The following is a 15,193-nucleotide window of genomic DNA, read 5'->3' on the forward strand; positions in this document are numbered from 1 at the left end:
CATTACTACTTACATCTTCTTTTCATTACTTTCAAAGTGGTCAGTTTTTGAATTTTATAATTCCTCGCATATTTCTTAGCTAGCATTTTTCTATAGTGGTAATTTCTCAGATCAACTAACAGTAGTCACCTTGAAATGCAGTTGTACAGGAAGACGCTAACTTCTTTCCCAAAATACCATGTTTGAAGTTCTGTAGTATTTCCAGAGATGCCAAGTGGCTGAAGCTGGGAGAAGACTTGTATTTCTACTCCTCTTCTTCTTCCTTTCCCTCTGCTTTCTTGTTTTCTTTAGTGTTATGCATTATGGATTTTTGCTTCCAAGCAGGTGCATTCATCCTTCTCTGGCATTTCAGTGTGTTTCGTCTTTGAAAGCGAGAGACCCTTCATGTGCCTCTGTGTCTTCTTGAGATGACTGCATCAGTTTTTGGGACCAATATTGGCCCAGAGGACTTCATGATAAAAATAGTATATATGATAGAGGGTTTCCCTTTTGATACTATCCAGTTTCCTTATACTTTTAAACTCTTGACTCTCCTACAGTGTTTAGACAGTGTTAGGAGTCAGTCATCATTTTTGTTATTGTTGGTTAATTAAGAATTATTCTTTCTGAAAATTAAAGTGTTCAGAACTCTGAATTCACCATTCATGGAGATTCATCCTAGAGCCTACCTACCAATTCTTTCTTCTTATTTATTTTGGAAAATCTGGGATCAATTTAATGGAGAAAAAGAAATACTACTGTGTTCCAGATACTCTCCTGTTTGCGCACATGGTCTCATTTAATTCTCATCATTTTCTTATATTCAGTTCTCATCACTGACTCCAGGTGGTTTCATCCCTGTCTTACAGCTTTCTGTGGGCTGACAGTGTGTCTAGATAATCTAGAGTTAAACATGATCTTAGAGAACACAGTTCCTAAGTCTCCACATGAACGACTTGAACAGTGTGTGGTATAAGTTGTACTAATAATTTTCACTGTTTACTTGTGACTTTATATTCCTCTCATTTTGTTTTTTAAAATTATATATACTTAGGGGGCTTTTCTACTCATCCTTTTAAATGGAATGCTTGTCCTGTTTTTATTTTGTAGTCTTCTCTATCTCCTCTGATGAGTTTCTAGCCTCATTTGACAAAAAGTAGTGAATACGAGAACCCTAGTCCATTGTAATTTCAAGGGGATTGGGCAGATTTTCATTCTCATACATGTTTGTCAGTTAACTAATCATTTCTGTATATTCAGATACACATGTATTATTATCCTTGGAAAATTATGCTTTTTTTATTTTTGGTGTTACTGGAATTTTCTATTTTCTTCAGTTACTAACCCATATTTTACTAAACTCTTTTGTGCAACTATTTCTAAAATTTTTTTTCTATTTTTAAAATATTTTCTAAATAGAATTTGTCCTCTTTGTAATGACTTACTGTAAGCATCAGTTATTATGTAGTGTGCCAGGTGATACAGGGATGGCGTGAAATGAAGCCCTGTGCTGTCAGTAGTGCCTGCCTTGTCAGGGAGATAGAAGGACCAGGGGAGCATTCACAGACAGGCCTCAGTGTCTTCCCTTCAGTGCTGTTTGGCTATCATGTTTATGAGATGCCATAGGAATTTAATTCTTGTTTATTTCAATTAGCCTCTGGTAAGATTGGTTTTGTTATATGTCATTTGAGTCTCAGAACCTAACGAAAACGTTAAGTGAAGACTTACCGTTAGCCATGTTAATGGAGCAGTCTTACCAGTTAGGAAGAGAGGATTGGAAATGATTTAAAACATTGGCAAGGCCATTGGTAGTCATGGTCAGTATTTTAGCTTAGCACATGAATGGTTAGGTAATTCCGTCTGAACTATACCCTCTCCCTCTTTACACAGCTTTGGTGCAGCCGCCTTTATCCATGACGCCGGACGCTGTAAAGGAGGTGGGGTTTGGGGGCCTTGTTTTACCGGGAGGTTCTGTCGCCAGCGGTCTGGCTGCTTCCGCTCTGCCCCCTGGGAACGTGTTCAATCCGCCCCCGAAGCAAGCAGAGCCTGAAGAGAAAGTACCTCATCTTATGGATCACCCGATTTCTTCTGGTGAAAACGCCAGACCAGGTGAACTAAACTACCCCCGGAGTCACGACCACTGCCGTGGTCTCTGTAGTGGTATGTGATCTGAGGTGCCATGCACTCATAACCAGTGCAATGCACCAGTGTTGAAGTACTGCAGTTTTTAAGGAGAGACCACTGTCCTCTAAAATTCCTATTAAAAACAAATTGGGCATTCTTCAGGCGAGTATAGATTTTTACACTTTTCCATTGAGACAGCTCTCCCTCTTTTTTTATTTTTTATTTTTGGAACTTTTCATATGTTGTTATCAAAATAATAATGTACAGAATATGAATATACAAGTATTAGGTGTGAATAACTTCTGTCAGGTATTATCTGCCATGTCTAGAGGTAAATACGGTGTTTGGAAACAGCAAATCCTTTTTTTATTGCACCATTGTTAGCATATTAAGGTCTGTGGTTTAGAAAGACTGTTGTTAAAGGTGGAGAATCATATAAAATCTGGCATCTTTGTTAACTGAAGATCATGTAAAGATTTTAGGTAGCATCTGCACTTATGTTTTTAATATTTAAGTGTCACTGTGCCTGGTATTAATTTTAGCTATAATTTTTGCTTAGTATACTATACTTTGACTCTTGGGGGAAATGAGTAGCTGATTAACTCCAAGCTAACTGCTGGAAATTATAATGTTAGTTTCCTTTTCATACCAAAATAATTATGTGTGTGTGTGTCCCCTCCCCCCCCCCCCCCTTTCTGTTTTAGTGATTCCGAATGATATTCCAAGTAGCTCTACGATTTTAGGAGTACACCCACCAAATGTGACAAGCAGTTCTGGAATTCTTGGAGTTCAAAGACCAAGTGCATCAAGTAATTCTGAACTTCTTGGACTCAGGCCCTCTAACGTTTCCAGTAGTTCTGGGATGATTGGAGCCCAGCCACCAAATCTTCTGAATAACTCTGGAATTTTGGGACTACAGCCACCAAGTGTTCCAAGTAGTTCTGGACTTATGGGAGTGCTACCCCCCAATATTCCTAACAGTTCTGGACTTATAGGAGCACAGCCACCGAACGTTCCAAATGCACCTGGACTTCTGGGGACACAGCCGCCAGTTGGCCCTCCAAACTTACCCCCTCTAAATCTCCCTAGTCAAAGGATGCCTGTGATGCCAATGTTAGACCTCCGCCCGGGACTAATACCACAAGTACCTGGACCGAGATTTCCTTTACTACAGCCTGGAATTCCTCCCCAGCGAGGAGTCCCTCCCCCATCGATACTTGAGTCAGCTCTTCATCCACCACCCCGTGGTCCTTTCCCTCCAGGAGATATTTTTGGTCAACCAGAAAGACCTTTTCTGGTTCCTGCAAGGCAAAGTATAGACAATATGACTAATCCAGAAAAAAGGATACCACTTGGGAGTGATAACATTCAACAGGAAGGAGATAGAGATTACCGGTTTCCTCCTATAGACACCAGGGAAAGCATGAGTAGACCTCCTCCGATGGATGTTAGGGATGTGGTTGGACGGCCTGTAGATCCAAGGGAAGGCCCTGGAAGGCCCCCACTGGATCCTAGGGATCATTTTGGAAGACCTCCTGTAGATATTAGAGAGAACCTGGTGAGGCCAGGTTTGGATCATCTGGGTCGAAGGGACCACTTTGGCTTTAATCCAGAAAAGCCATGGGGTCATAGAGATTTTGATGAGAGAGAGCATCGGGTTCTACCTGTCTTTGCTGGGCCAAAAGGCTTACATGAAGAAAGGGGTCGATTTCGGTCTGGAAACTATCGATTTGATCCTAGAAGTGGTCCTTGGAACAGAGGATTTGGACAGGAAGTTCACAGAGATTTTGATGACCGCAGAAGACACTGGGAGAGGCAGAGGGACAGGGATGACAGAGATTTTGATTTCTGCAGAGAAATTAATGGAAATCGGCTTGGACGAGATAGAATTCAAAACACCTGGCTTCCCCCTCCTCATCCTCGGGTTTTTGATTTCTTTGAAGGGGCCACTTCTCAGCGAAAAGGTGACAGTGTGCCTCAGGTGAACGGTGAAAATACCGACAGACACGCTCCAGCACCGCCTTTACCAGTCCAGAGCGATCCTGAACTTTATGAAAAACTGGCCGCTTCAGGTGAAATGAACAAGGAGAAGAATGACACAGTTGCTGATATAGAAAGTGAACCAGTGGTAGAAAGCACAGAAACTGAGGGGACATAATCATCACTCAGTAGGTAAAAAGATACCTTTTGTAAAGTTGTCATCTCTCTGTAATAGATTAATGGCTGACTGGACCATAGTTGTTCACTTTTGTCTGCCAGAATTAAGTTAATCTGATGTTCATGTTCACTTTTCTCTTAAAATAATTGTACAACTGACTTGTATAGACATTGTTCTTAATATGAACATGGTAGGTAAACATTTTTTATTTTTCTGATAAAATATAAATGTTGCCCCCTGATTCTTTTAACTTCAAGGAATTGAGTAACAGCTTGTCAGAGACTTCCTATGGAAGAAAGGATTTTTTAGATACTACCATTAGGTTGGATATGGTAATAGATATATTTCAGAATAGCAAGTCGTGGTATATCTTACCCATGTCTTTAGGCTGCTGCAGAATTTTACAGTAATAGACAAAGCTGTGATATTTTATGCAAAGACTGGCTCTAGCTATTTGAGGAGCACAATACAGAGATTTTAAAAAGTGATTTTGTAAAATCTACACTATGGTCTCTGTTTCTCCAAAGTAAGTGTTTGTGATTTGTTCCTCATACTGCAGTGAGTAAAAAGAAAAAAGAAAACAACAACATAAATATTAAAGTACGTTTCAATGTTGGGTGAATTTTGTTTTTAGATGCCAATAAAACTTACTTGTTTGATAACAGTGTTCTAGGAATTGTATTTTTTTAACCTACAAATTCTAAAACCCTGATCATTAGCAGCATGTGATAAGTTACAAGCTTTCTATTACTCTTAACAACAATGAAGAACTGTGCGGTGGAAAAAGCATGTACTTTAATATAAAAACCATGCGGTCTCATTAGTTTATAGGTAATATCTGTGTATTTATTGTCTAAGTCATGTAGGTTTTTTTGTTTCTCTATATGTCTAAATTCCTGTACATACAGAGAAAAATAGAAATTAATAATTTAGATAGTAAAATATTTTTTTAAACTGGATTGAAAATTAGGGAAATTTGGCCAATTACATTGCTCATAGTTATAGCCCCTAGCCTTTATGCATAGAAAATAAGAAATACTTTAAAGAAATGCATTGGCTGTTTTGCAGTTTTTAAAAAATATAGTTAAGCATGAAGTTAGATTTAGCATGGACACCAAATTTCATGTAAAATAGTGCTAACGCTAAAGTACTTACTTGCTGGTCACTTTTCTAAAGTATGTTACTGGCACAAAATGTGTAGTGGTGTTGATGGTTTTTAAAACCATTAACATGTGTACCAGGAACAAAGTGTCCATCATGGGTTTTGTAGGCACTGGGTGACACTTCAGATTCATCTCCAAGGTAAACTGAGTAGCAGAAAAATTTGGTCTTGATTTTCTATTTATTTTTGTTTTAACTTTCATTTATTTGCTGTTTATGTCTCCTTTGGGTTTTACATATATATACACATATGTATAAAACCATTGGTGTTTTTTTATTTCTAATGATGACTTTCATTTGGTCCTGTGAATTGTCATTTATAGTTTCCTGTGCATTTCCAACAATTCTTTTGCTCCGTTTATCTAGAATTCTTCAGTTAGGTTTGTCAGCCCCCTCTCCCCATGATAAAATTATACCAGCGATTTAAAATCGACTCTTTTTGCTTACCTTAGCTGATGATCTAGAGAGTAGAGCTTTTAAGGTTCCTGGACAAAAATAAAGTCTCTTTTTCTGACAGATTCTGAATAGAAATAGTACATTATTTATTTTGTCATTCAGAAAAGTGGATGAGGGGGGTTTGGTGTTTATTTTTAAGTAATTCGGTTCAGTTTAATAATTTGAGTTGGTTTCTGATCTTTTCCTTAGGTTTAGGGTAACAGGAAAAATTGTGACAATGGCACAAAATTTTAATGTTTGGGAAAGATCTGCCTTGTCTTCAAAGAAATTATATTGACTGAGATGTCTCTCAAACTCCTTTAGTTGCACTTGCCATTATTAAAATTTAGTGACATTCACTTGGATTAAGAAATATGAATGAATGTGAGACTTTTCAGTGACTTTAACCCCAGGCTTTTAAATCACTGTTGGGCCTTCATGCGCAAACTGGAAAACAAACTATACTCGGAATTGGACTGTTTTGAATATTGCACTGGGGCAGGCTTCCAGGTCGAGTGTCAGTGCAGAATCGAGAAGCAAGCCCGACAGAAAAAGCATTTGTCTTGTTCTCACGCTGTCCTAGCTTTGTTGTATAATATGTTAGTAAAAGGGTATTAGTTGTTCTCATACTGAATTTTCAAAATTGATATTTATGTTCATCGTTTTTTAAAATGAGGTACAGGAAAGTTGTCTTACTTTGATATGTTTGATGTAGGACCTATTACATTTTTGATGCTTTTGATCACAGAGCTGTCACTAGAATACCAGCAACTAGGAATATGCAAAGAGTAACCTAATCATTTCACTTTAATAAGATGATTAAGGTACTGCAGGCAATATCTCCATTAGACACCAAATCACAGTGTTTTGATTTGTGATTTGTTAGAATATGACTTTCTTCAGTATCAGTAGATGGCATTATTGATAGATGTTAATTATTAATATTTAAATGGTTTTTTATGTCTTTAAACATTTCATTAAACATTGGCTTCTGCTATTAGCATAACGACATATACTGACTGTACTTTGATCATTTATATTGCAGATAGAAAAGTAGTCTTTATCTGCAGCATATTATAGGTGGAATGCTCCTCTTGCTAAGTTTGTATCAATACATAGGGTGGACAAATACTTAGAAAGCATAGGAAGATGGAATAGTATCAAGTTATTTGCTTAAAACTTTGGAAATTATATAATTGATAAAAATTTGTTACTTATTCAATTTATTACATTCTTACTAGACTTGTTTCCATTGTCCTGCTAATTTAGTTGCTTTTTTATGTAAAAAATAATAGTTTATGGAGCTACACATTTAGGGTTGTTTGGGTGTGGAAGAGTTGTGTTACATTTAAAAAGAAGGAGTTATGTGTTTAATTTGAAAAAGTTTTTTTAAAAAACCACATAGTTCATCAGATACAAGGTACTATTGATTGTAAGATGCACCATTTAAAAAAAACACTTTTCCAATACGTCATTCTAGGGATTATAAAACCCATCCCTAGTTCAGAAATGTCAAAATATAAAAAGTATTTTGAAATCAAAGAAATACAGTATTGATTATTAAACTTTTTACATGTATTTTAGATGGGCAAATGTAAGGAAAAAGAAAATTTTAATACTTGATTAAAATTTTACTATACCTTATGTGCCTTCATCATTATTACTTTATTGGGTGCTATATTAATAAAATGTTTAAGAGCTTTTAACACTTTCAGAGAACGAAAACAAACATATTTCCTTTTAAATAGCTTACATAATATAGATGAGATCGGTATCTTTATATTTTTAAGATAGGCAAAGTAAAAAAGTACACTGCTGTGAGTAATCATAAATACTCAGTGTGCCAGATAATCATAAATGTTTTCTATAACTGACGCTGTGGTTTATATGAAACATCTTTTAACTATAACTTAAATTGATTTCTACTTTGCACTTCTGAGAAAAAATCAGGTTACTATAGTTTACAGTGGGAAATTTAAAAGCAAAATACATTGATTCAGCAATGGAACTAGAATTTAAAACTAGTGGCCCAGATAGTTTTCTTTGGGGAGCATACTTGAAACAGGGGCGCGTATGCCGGGAGCCATCGGAAATACACTGTTTCTGTGGTTTTCAGGCAGGAAGAAAGCAGGTGTATAATAGTCGCCTGGGAGCACTTTGAAAAATTTGAGGGTGTCACCACAAACTAACTAGTAACAGCATCTCCGGGGGCAATACATAGTTACACACACACACACACACACTCACACACACACCCCTCCCTTCTGGGTGTGTGTGCGTGTTGTCACACCCCCACATACCACCACCCTAGATATGTTAAAATATGTAAATATCTAAAGCACCATATACTTGAGATTATTAAAATATTTTAAAAATAAAATACTTGAGTGATACACAATTATTTTTAGTGTTGCAGTAGATACTTTAATTGTGGCAACTGGTTTTGGAGGGTGAATAAAAATTAGAGAAGTCCAGTGTCACAGCTGTTTTAAACTCAAGCATTAATCTAGAAATGAAGCGTAGAAAGAAAAGGATGGAAGGGAGCATATGAGATGGTTTTGAAGTATTTTTGACTCAAGTAAAACTTTGTTTAGGATACCTTAAAGAAAAATCTACTTGATGTAATGTAATTAAATGCTTTGATTATGTAAAGGACCTGTTTGGGACAAAATTGCAAGCATTAACTTTATGAAAGTCTAGAAGTCATGTTACTAGTGGGACTACTGAGATGTGGGTTGTACATTAAAACTAATGAAAAATGAGTATTTTATTTTGGCATGAGCTTTGGCATTTTCTTCCCCTCTGCTTAATTCTCTCCTCTTTCAGGGGACTCTTTGCATCCTGTTTGTAGGCTTGCATTTACTCTGCCTTGTTCTAATGAAGATGGACAACAGATGATATAAGTACTTTGTAAACTATATATAGTATATATCTGGGGCGGAAGTGTGCTATCGCAGAAGTATCAGAGAAGGCGGCTGAGAGCATGTGTATGTACTGAGTTCAGTAGGGGGTCGAGAGGGAACTTGGAACTTGTGGCTGTTGGCCCTGAGAATTAGAGGAGTTGAACAGGCATGCTACACTTGCATAGCAGTGGCAGATACATAGATAGCACTTGGTTGGCCCTGTGTTGTAGGCCCATCAAATCTCTTTTCTGCCCCCGTTTCCCCCCATTCCTCCCCATGGGCAGCTGTCACTGTTTTGTCCTGTGGGTTTTTTTCTGCCCTTCTCAGAATCTTCTCATTGTAGCACTTCATCCAGCCTCCTTTTTGACCCGTCATTCCAGGCAAGGGCTGTCAATTGGATTTGTCTGTGTTGAAAGCCATTTGCTGCCCCTTGGCTTGGTGATTTTTAAGGTTATTTATTTCTAGTATTTAAATACATTGAATCTATGAAATAAGTTTCCTCTGATAAAAACCAGTTGAAGAGGCAGGAGGAACAAAAGGGAAAGACTGACAATATTGAAACACTTTCTACAAGAGCACAGATTTGACCACCTTTGGGTTTTCAAAACTGGCTTTGACATTTGCTAGATGTGTGTCTTCGAACAAAATTATTGCACATCTAAGCATCACTTCTTAATAGCTAATTTGTAGGGTTACATTTTTTATTACTATCGGTGATGTTAGTTAATATTTAGTGGACGTGGACTATGTGACAATAACTAGAATAATTTTATTACCTGTACAGCTAGTGCTCGACCTACGACCACGATTGGTTCCGACAGACCAGTTGTAACACGATTTGGTCATAAGTTGAGTAGGCTATATGTACAGTACTGTGAAATGATGTTATAAAAATCTTTAAATCATATTTTATCATAATTTTCTTTGTTCATTTTATGCCATTTGTATTATCTCTATACCATTTTGTTTCTATTTTTACTTTCATCAGGTTTAAGTAAAACACTACATTACCAGTAAAACTGGTTTAATATTTGCAAAGACAGTTTCCTCTTGCTGGACATCTTGGGAAGGGGTTTGATGAAAAAATCCAAGACACAAAACACAAATTGCTGTACCGAGTCTGGGATAACAGTTGAAATGGTGCACGCGGAGATGGTAATGCTGCCGGAAGCTGGTCCGCACTGTCTTACGCCCAGCTGGGCAACGCTTGCGCTGCCAGACGTGGAGCAGTCGTGGCTAGCGATTGTGGTTGTAAAGTCGAATGGTCGTAAGTTGCATAGGTTGTATGTTGATCAATATTTGCATAGTATAATCCTCATGACAGACAGTCCTGTGAGGTAGTTGTTATTTTAATACCTGCTTTACTAAAGGGAAACATTTAAGTGACTTCCCAGGGTTTTATAACTTATAGATATTTGAGCAAAGATTGAAACCCAGGTCTATTAAATTAAAATATTAGTCTGTACCACCTAATAAAGTGCCGGACTCACATTGCAGAGGCTCACCAACTAAATACTCTTCTCTTTAGAGAAGGCAGATTTGTACAGGAAAACATAAACTTGAACAGCATATCTTTAATAGGGCAAGGCTGCGGTTCAACACTGAGGTTGCGTGTTTGTGGTGACAAGTATGGGGCTGTCTTCTTTTGCTGTTCAGGAATCTGCAGCTCCGGGTTCTGTGTTCAGCGTTTGTTTCTTTCCCTGAGGTTATGCACTGTGGCCTAATACTGTTAAAGTTCTTCATACCTCGCTGCTTTGGAGGCAGGTTTGTGTTGCGTTGATGTTAAATAAGATTATTTTTGAAAACACTTTTTTCCACAAATGAAATAAAATTTCAAAACTTTTTATCCTTTAAAATGATTTTATACAAGCTAAGCAGAGCTGGTGATTACTTGCAGACTTGCATTTTAGATGGTGGCTCTGGCAGCTCCTTTCTAAACTTTGGGATTTATACACAGTATGTCGATCCAGAACTTAGTACTTAGTTTTCTTGTGTATACAACACATATTAAGAATATTCTGGACTGATCAGTGGCGGCATAGTGGATAGAGTGTCAACCCAGAATGCCGAGGTCCCCAGTTCAAAACCATGAGGTTGCCAGCTTGAGGGCAGGACCATCAACATGATTCCTAAGGTCGCTGACTTGAGCAAGGGGTCACTGGCTCGACTTTAGCCTCTCGGTCAGGCATGTATGAGAAGCAGTCAATGAACAACTGAAGTGAAGCAACTACGAAGTTGATGCTTCTCATCACTTTCATCCATATCTCTCTCTCTCTCTCTCTCTCTCTCTCCCCCCTTTCATGTCTCTCTCTCTTTAAAAAAATAAAAAATAATTCATGGCTTAAATAAGCCATGTAAAATTACACATAGTAAACATTCAGCGTTAGTCTTCATTCACCACCCGAAGTCGGAGTTTAGAGACCAGCCTTTGTCTTTGGTGGCAGTAGATAACTGGCAGTTCTTTTACTTTACGAGCATATAGAACCCAATTCAAGGTTTTCTTTCTTTTCAAGTCTTTAGTTCCACTTACTGAACTTATATTTATGTGAGGTTTAACCCCAGCATGCCACGCTGGCCTTGGTCACCTTTTCCTGAGTCTTCAGATGACTGTGGACCTTTATGTCCGAATTATTGCCTGACCCACACACATCAGGGGAATATGCTTATCACATTGTTACGTTTCTGTTTCTACTGATTTTGCCAAAGGTAATTACTATTTTGCTTATGTTGTGATTATTACATGAAATAAAATGTTCTTGCATTTGAACAATCATTTTTTCATAACATGACTCTTGTGTTTATTACTGAACCTCAGGTCAGTTTACACATTAGTAAGAATATGAGTAAAATCAGAAGACTTGTACTTTGAAAGTACAACAGGATAACTCTTGTTTCTGTGGTCAGGAATAGTACTTTGAGCCTTTTAGTTAGGAGAGGGTCACACTTGCCACCTCAGAAGGGTCTGAAAAACATCACCCCTTTTATAACTGAGGTCAGACCGAGAAAAATATAAGGGTTTAGAGATTTTTAAGTAGTAAAACTATTAGGACTTCATTTAGAACTGTGCTTTTATTTTAAAAATAAAGTTTATTTAATAATATTTTAGTTACAGTCCTCTGTTTTTATCATAGTACTTTCTGAATTGTTAGTCAAATAATCTATGACCATAGGTTAAAATGCGTTCTCATTATAGAGTGAGAGGTTTTGGGTGTGGAGAGACATAATATTTTTAACTTCTGTGTCTTAGTCTATATATTTTACCTTTAAAATATATAGATTAAATATATATATTTGTTCTCTTCTTTACAAATAAAAGAAGTCCATGTATATATAGCTTTTGCTTTGTATAGGTGTTTGAATCCACGTTTTGCTGACTTCAAAGCTGTGCTATACAAGAAGATGCTCTTTTGGAAAGATAGATTTACACCAGGGGTCCCCAAACTTTTTACACAGGGGTCCAGTTCACTGTCCCTCAGACCGTTAGAGGGCCGGACTAGAAAAAAATCTATGAACAAATCCCTGTGCACACTGCACATATCTTATTTTAAAGTAAAAAAACAAAACGAGAACAAATACAATATTTAAAATAAAAAACAAGTAAATTTAAATCAAGAAACTGACCAGTATTTCAATGGGAACTATGGGCCTGCTTTTGGCTAATGAGATGGTCAATGTGCTCCTTTCATTGACCACCAATGAAAGAGGTGCCCCTTCCGGAAGTGCAGCGGGGGCCGGATAAATGGCCTCGGGGCTGCATGTGGCCCGCGGCTGTAGTTTGGGGACCCCTGATTTACGCTATGGTTGGTATAATTAGTTTCCTGAGGCTGCATACCAGAAATTGGATTGATTAAAACAATAGAAACTTACTCTCGCAGTTCCAGACGCTAGGAGTCCAAAATCAAGGTGTTGACAGAGCCATGCTTCTCCAAAGACCAGTTAGTTCTTCCTTACCTCTCTCAAACTTCCAGCAGTTCTCAGCAGTCCCTGGTGTTCTTGGCTTCTGGGTGCATCACTTCAGTCGGCCTCTGTTACCACATGGCCGTCTTCGGTCGTGGTGTTCATGTCCTCTGTTGGTGTCTAAATTTTCCTCTTATAAGGAATAAAGACACCAGTTTTATGTGATTAGCGTTTCAGCCCACTTCAGTATGAGCTCCTCTTACCTAGTTACATCTGTAATGACCCTGTTTCCAAATAATTCTGAAGTACTGGGAGTTAGGACTTCAGCAGACTTCTGGATGACAACTTCATAACAGCCGGGGACCTAAAGTTCTATAACTGTTTAAGATCTAAGTAAATAGACCTTTTACATTTGAAAACACACAGTGGGAAAGGTTAGAGTGATGAAACACATCTATAGAATTCCATTTTTAAATTACTTTGGATATTACAACAATCAAATTTGAATCTCTAATACAAGTATTGCAGACTGTTAAATACAATGCATTGCCTAACTTTTTAGATGAGTTAGTAATGCCCAGAGTTTTATGTTTCTTTAGTAATAACTTGAGTTAAGGGAATTTTTAAAGAAAACCAATAACATTAGTATTGTATAGCAAAGACTCTATTTACTGTGAATTATCTTTGCATTGAAAAATTAATCCTTTTTAAAAAGGTTTTTTTAGACCTCATTTAGACCTGAAAATGTGTGACAAGTGTCTTTCAGTTTCATTTCTATTTGTCTTTCAAAAACAGTATTAGCATTTTCTGTTTTGTCTACTCGTTAAAATTTTCTCTTAAGTGATATGACTATTATTTTGCCTTTTCAGTGGTTTATTAGAGATAGGTCTTTTTTATTTTCCGAATAAATTATGGGTTCACTCTTTATCTCATAGTACAACCTTAATACATTTTTTTTCTTTTGATCAAGTAAAAAAACAGCTTTGTATTTGATTGAAATTCAAGTTGCATGGCTCTATAGATCTTTCCTAAAAATGTGTCTTAACAAGGGCCCTGTAACTTCTATAGAAATTAGCACAGAGAATTCTAATTTTTCCTTGAAAAGCACTAGAGCACTTAGAGCACTGCCTGGTCTGTAGTACTACACAGCTGTGACTATTGTTACGGTTGTCAGTTGTAGGTAATAGAAATTTGTAGGTCATGCAAGCCAGTGTTGTATATTCAGTGCAAATAATTAAGGGATTACTTGTGTAGATCGACTATTGCAACCCAAACTGGGGGAGGGAGAGAATGGATTGGGTGGTTCTTAGAGCCCTGTAGGTCTTCTGAAGCTTTTCCGCCTCCAGGGCCTCAACTCTCTGAGCTTCATTTGTGTTTCTGGTCCTCAGTACCGGCCTTTAAACACGGCTGTTGGATTCATTAGGCTAGTGGCAAGCATCCTATTGATCCAGGTGGGTCGCCTGTCATGGAAATGTCTGTCTTGTAATTTCAGGAAGGACAATTAGGAAGCTGCTTTTGTTAGTTAATTGTCTGTGTCCATTTAGTAACAATTTGGTTGTTAAAAACATTATACCTGTAGTAGGATCTCAAGTTTTAAGAGTAGGTTTTACCCCCCATGGGACTTGAAAAAGGCTGGTAAGATTTACACTTGATCCACGAATATATTCTTTTAAATTTTTTTTTTTTTTTACTTATTTACTTTTTTAGATTATTTATTTATTTATTCATTTTTATTAGAGAGAGAGGGGAGAGAGAGAGAGGGAGAGATAGAGAACAGGGGGAGGAGCAGGAAGCATCAACTCCCATATGTGCCTTGACCACGCAAGCCCAGGGTTTTGAACCGGCGACCTCAGCATTCCAGGTCGACACTTTATCCACTGCGCCACCACAGGTCAGGCAATATATTCTTGCTTAAAAAAAGTTATTAATCACCAAAATAAACTCCTTTCTTAAATGTGTCTGACTCAGGCTACTGTGTGGGAAACTACATGTAGAAAAATGATTAAAATTTTTTGTTAGGTCTTTCTATATGATACTGAATTTGCAAAGCATATTCAGAGCCATTTTATTCCAAAGAAACTGTCAGATAAAATTTGAGCTCTCAAGAAATTACCTGTTTGGAAGAGAGAACTGAACTGACTTGACTACTGCTGATTCTGAAATCTCAAGTGACACATTTTAGCCAGTTTAGGAAGACATAGTAAGGATCTCGATTCCATTGGAAATCACTAAATAGCCCCATGACCGTAGTTATCTGTACTTTCAAATGTAAAACAGTAATTTCTTATCAGAACTTAAAAAAAAATTAAAGCTAGATTTTTAGTGGATAATATAAAATTTAATTGTCACTTTGGTATAGAAAGCTTAAAACGGAAGAGGGCAATCTCTTAAACTGTTATAACTCTGATCTTTCTTTGCCACATTGGTTATTTTAGATTTGTTAGCCTAAAGCTATAGATGTGAGACTTACACGGAGAAGTCTAAGTGCCTAGTGTACCTGCCCTCTAATGCACAATTTGTTTTAATTCAGTCTGTG

At 37.2% G+C, this 15,193-nt stretch overlaps 1 protein-coding gene across 7 annotated transcripts in view; it reads left to right on the top strand.

Moving 5' to 3' along the window:
- Window positions 1-15,193, top strand: part of SCAF8 (SR-related CTD associated factor 8) — a 178,787-nt gene that overhangs the window by 76,222 nt on the left and 87,372 nt on the right. For 5 of the 7 annotated variants that reach the window (XM_066247838.1, XM_066247837.1, XM_066247833.1 and 2 more), the window contains 2 exons: window positions 1,870-2,088; window positions 2,808-4,923. In XM_066247838.1, the coding sequence (XP_066103935.1) occupies window positions 1,870-2,088; window positions 2,808-4,261 (1,673 nt within the window). In that variant the 3' untranslated portion in view covers window positions 4,262-4,923. Of the gene's footprint in view, window positions 1-1,869; window positions 2,089-2,807; window positions 4,924-15,193 lie in introns of those variants that run through there. The other 2 variants (XR_010727647.1, XM_066247832.1) reach the window with 1 other exon arrangement.

The sequence above is a fragment of the Saccopteryx bilineata genome, chromosome 12, assembly GCF_036850765.1.
Source record: "Saccopteryx bilineata isolate mSacBil1 chromosome 12, mSacBil1_pri_phased_curated, whole genome shotgun sequence".
NCBI lineage: Eukaryota > Metazoa > Chordata > Mammalia > Chiroptera > Emballonuridae > Saccopteryx > Saccopteryx bilineata.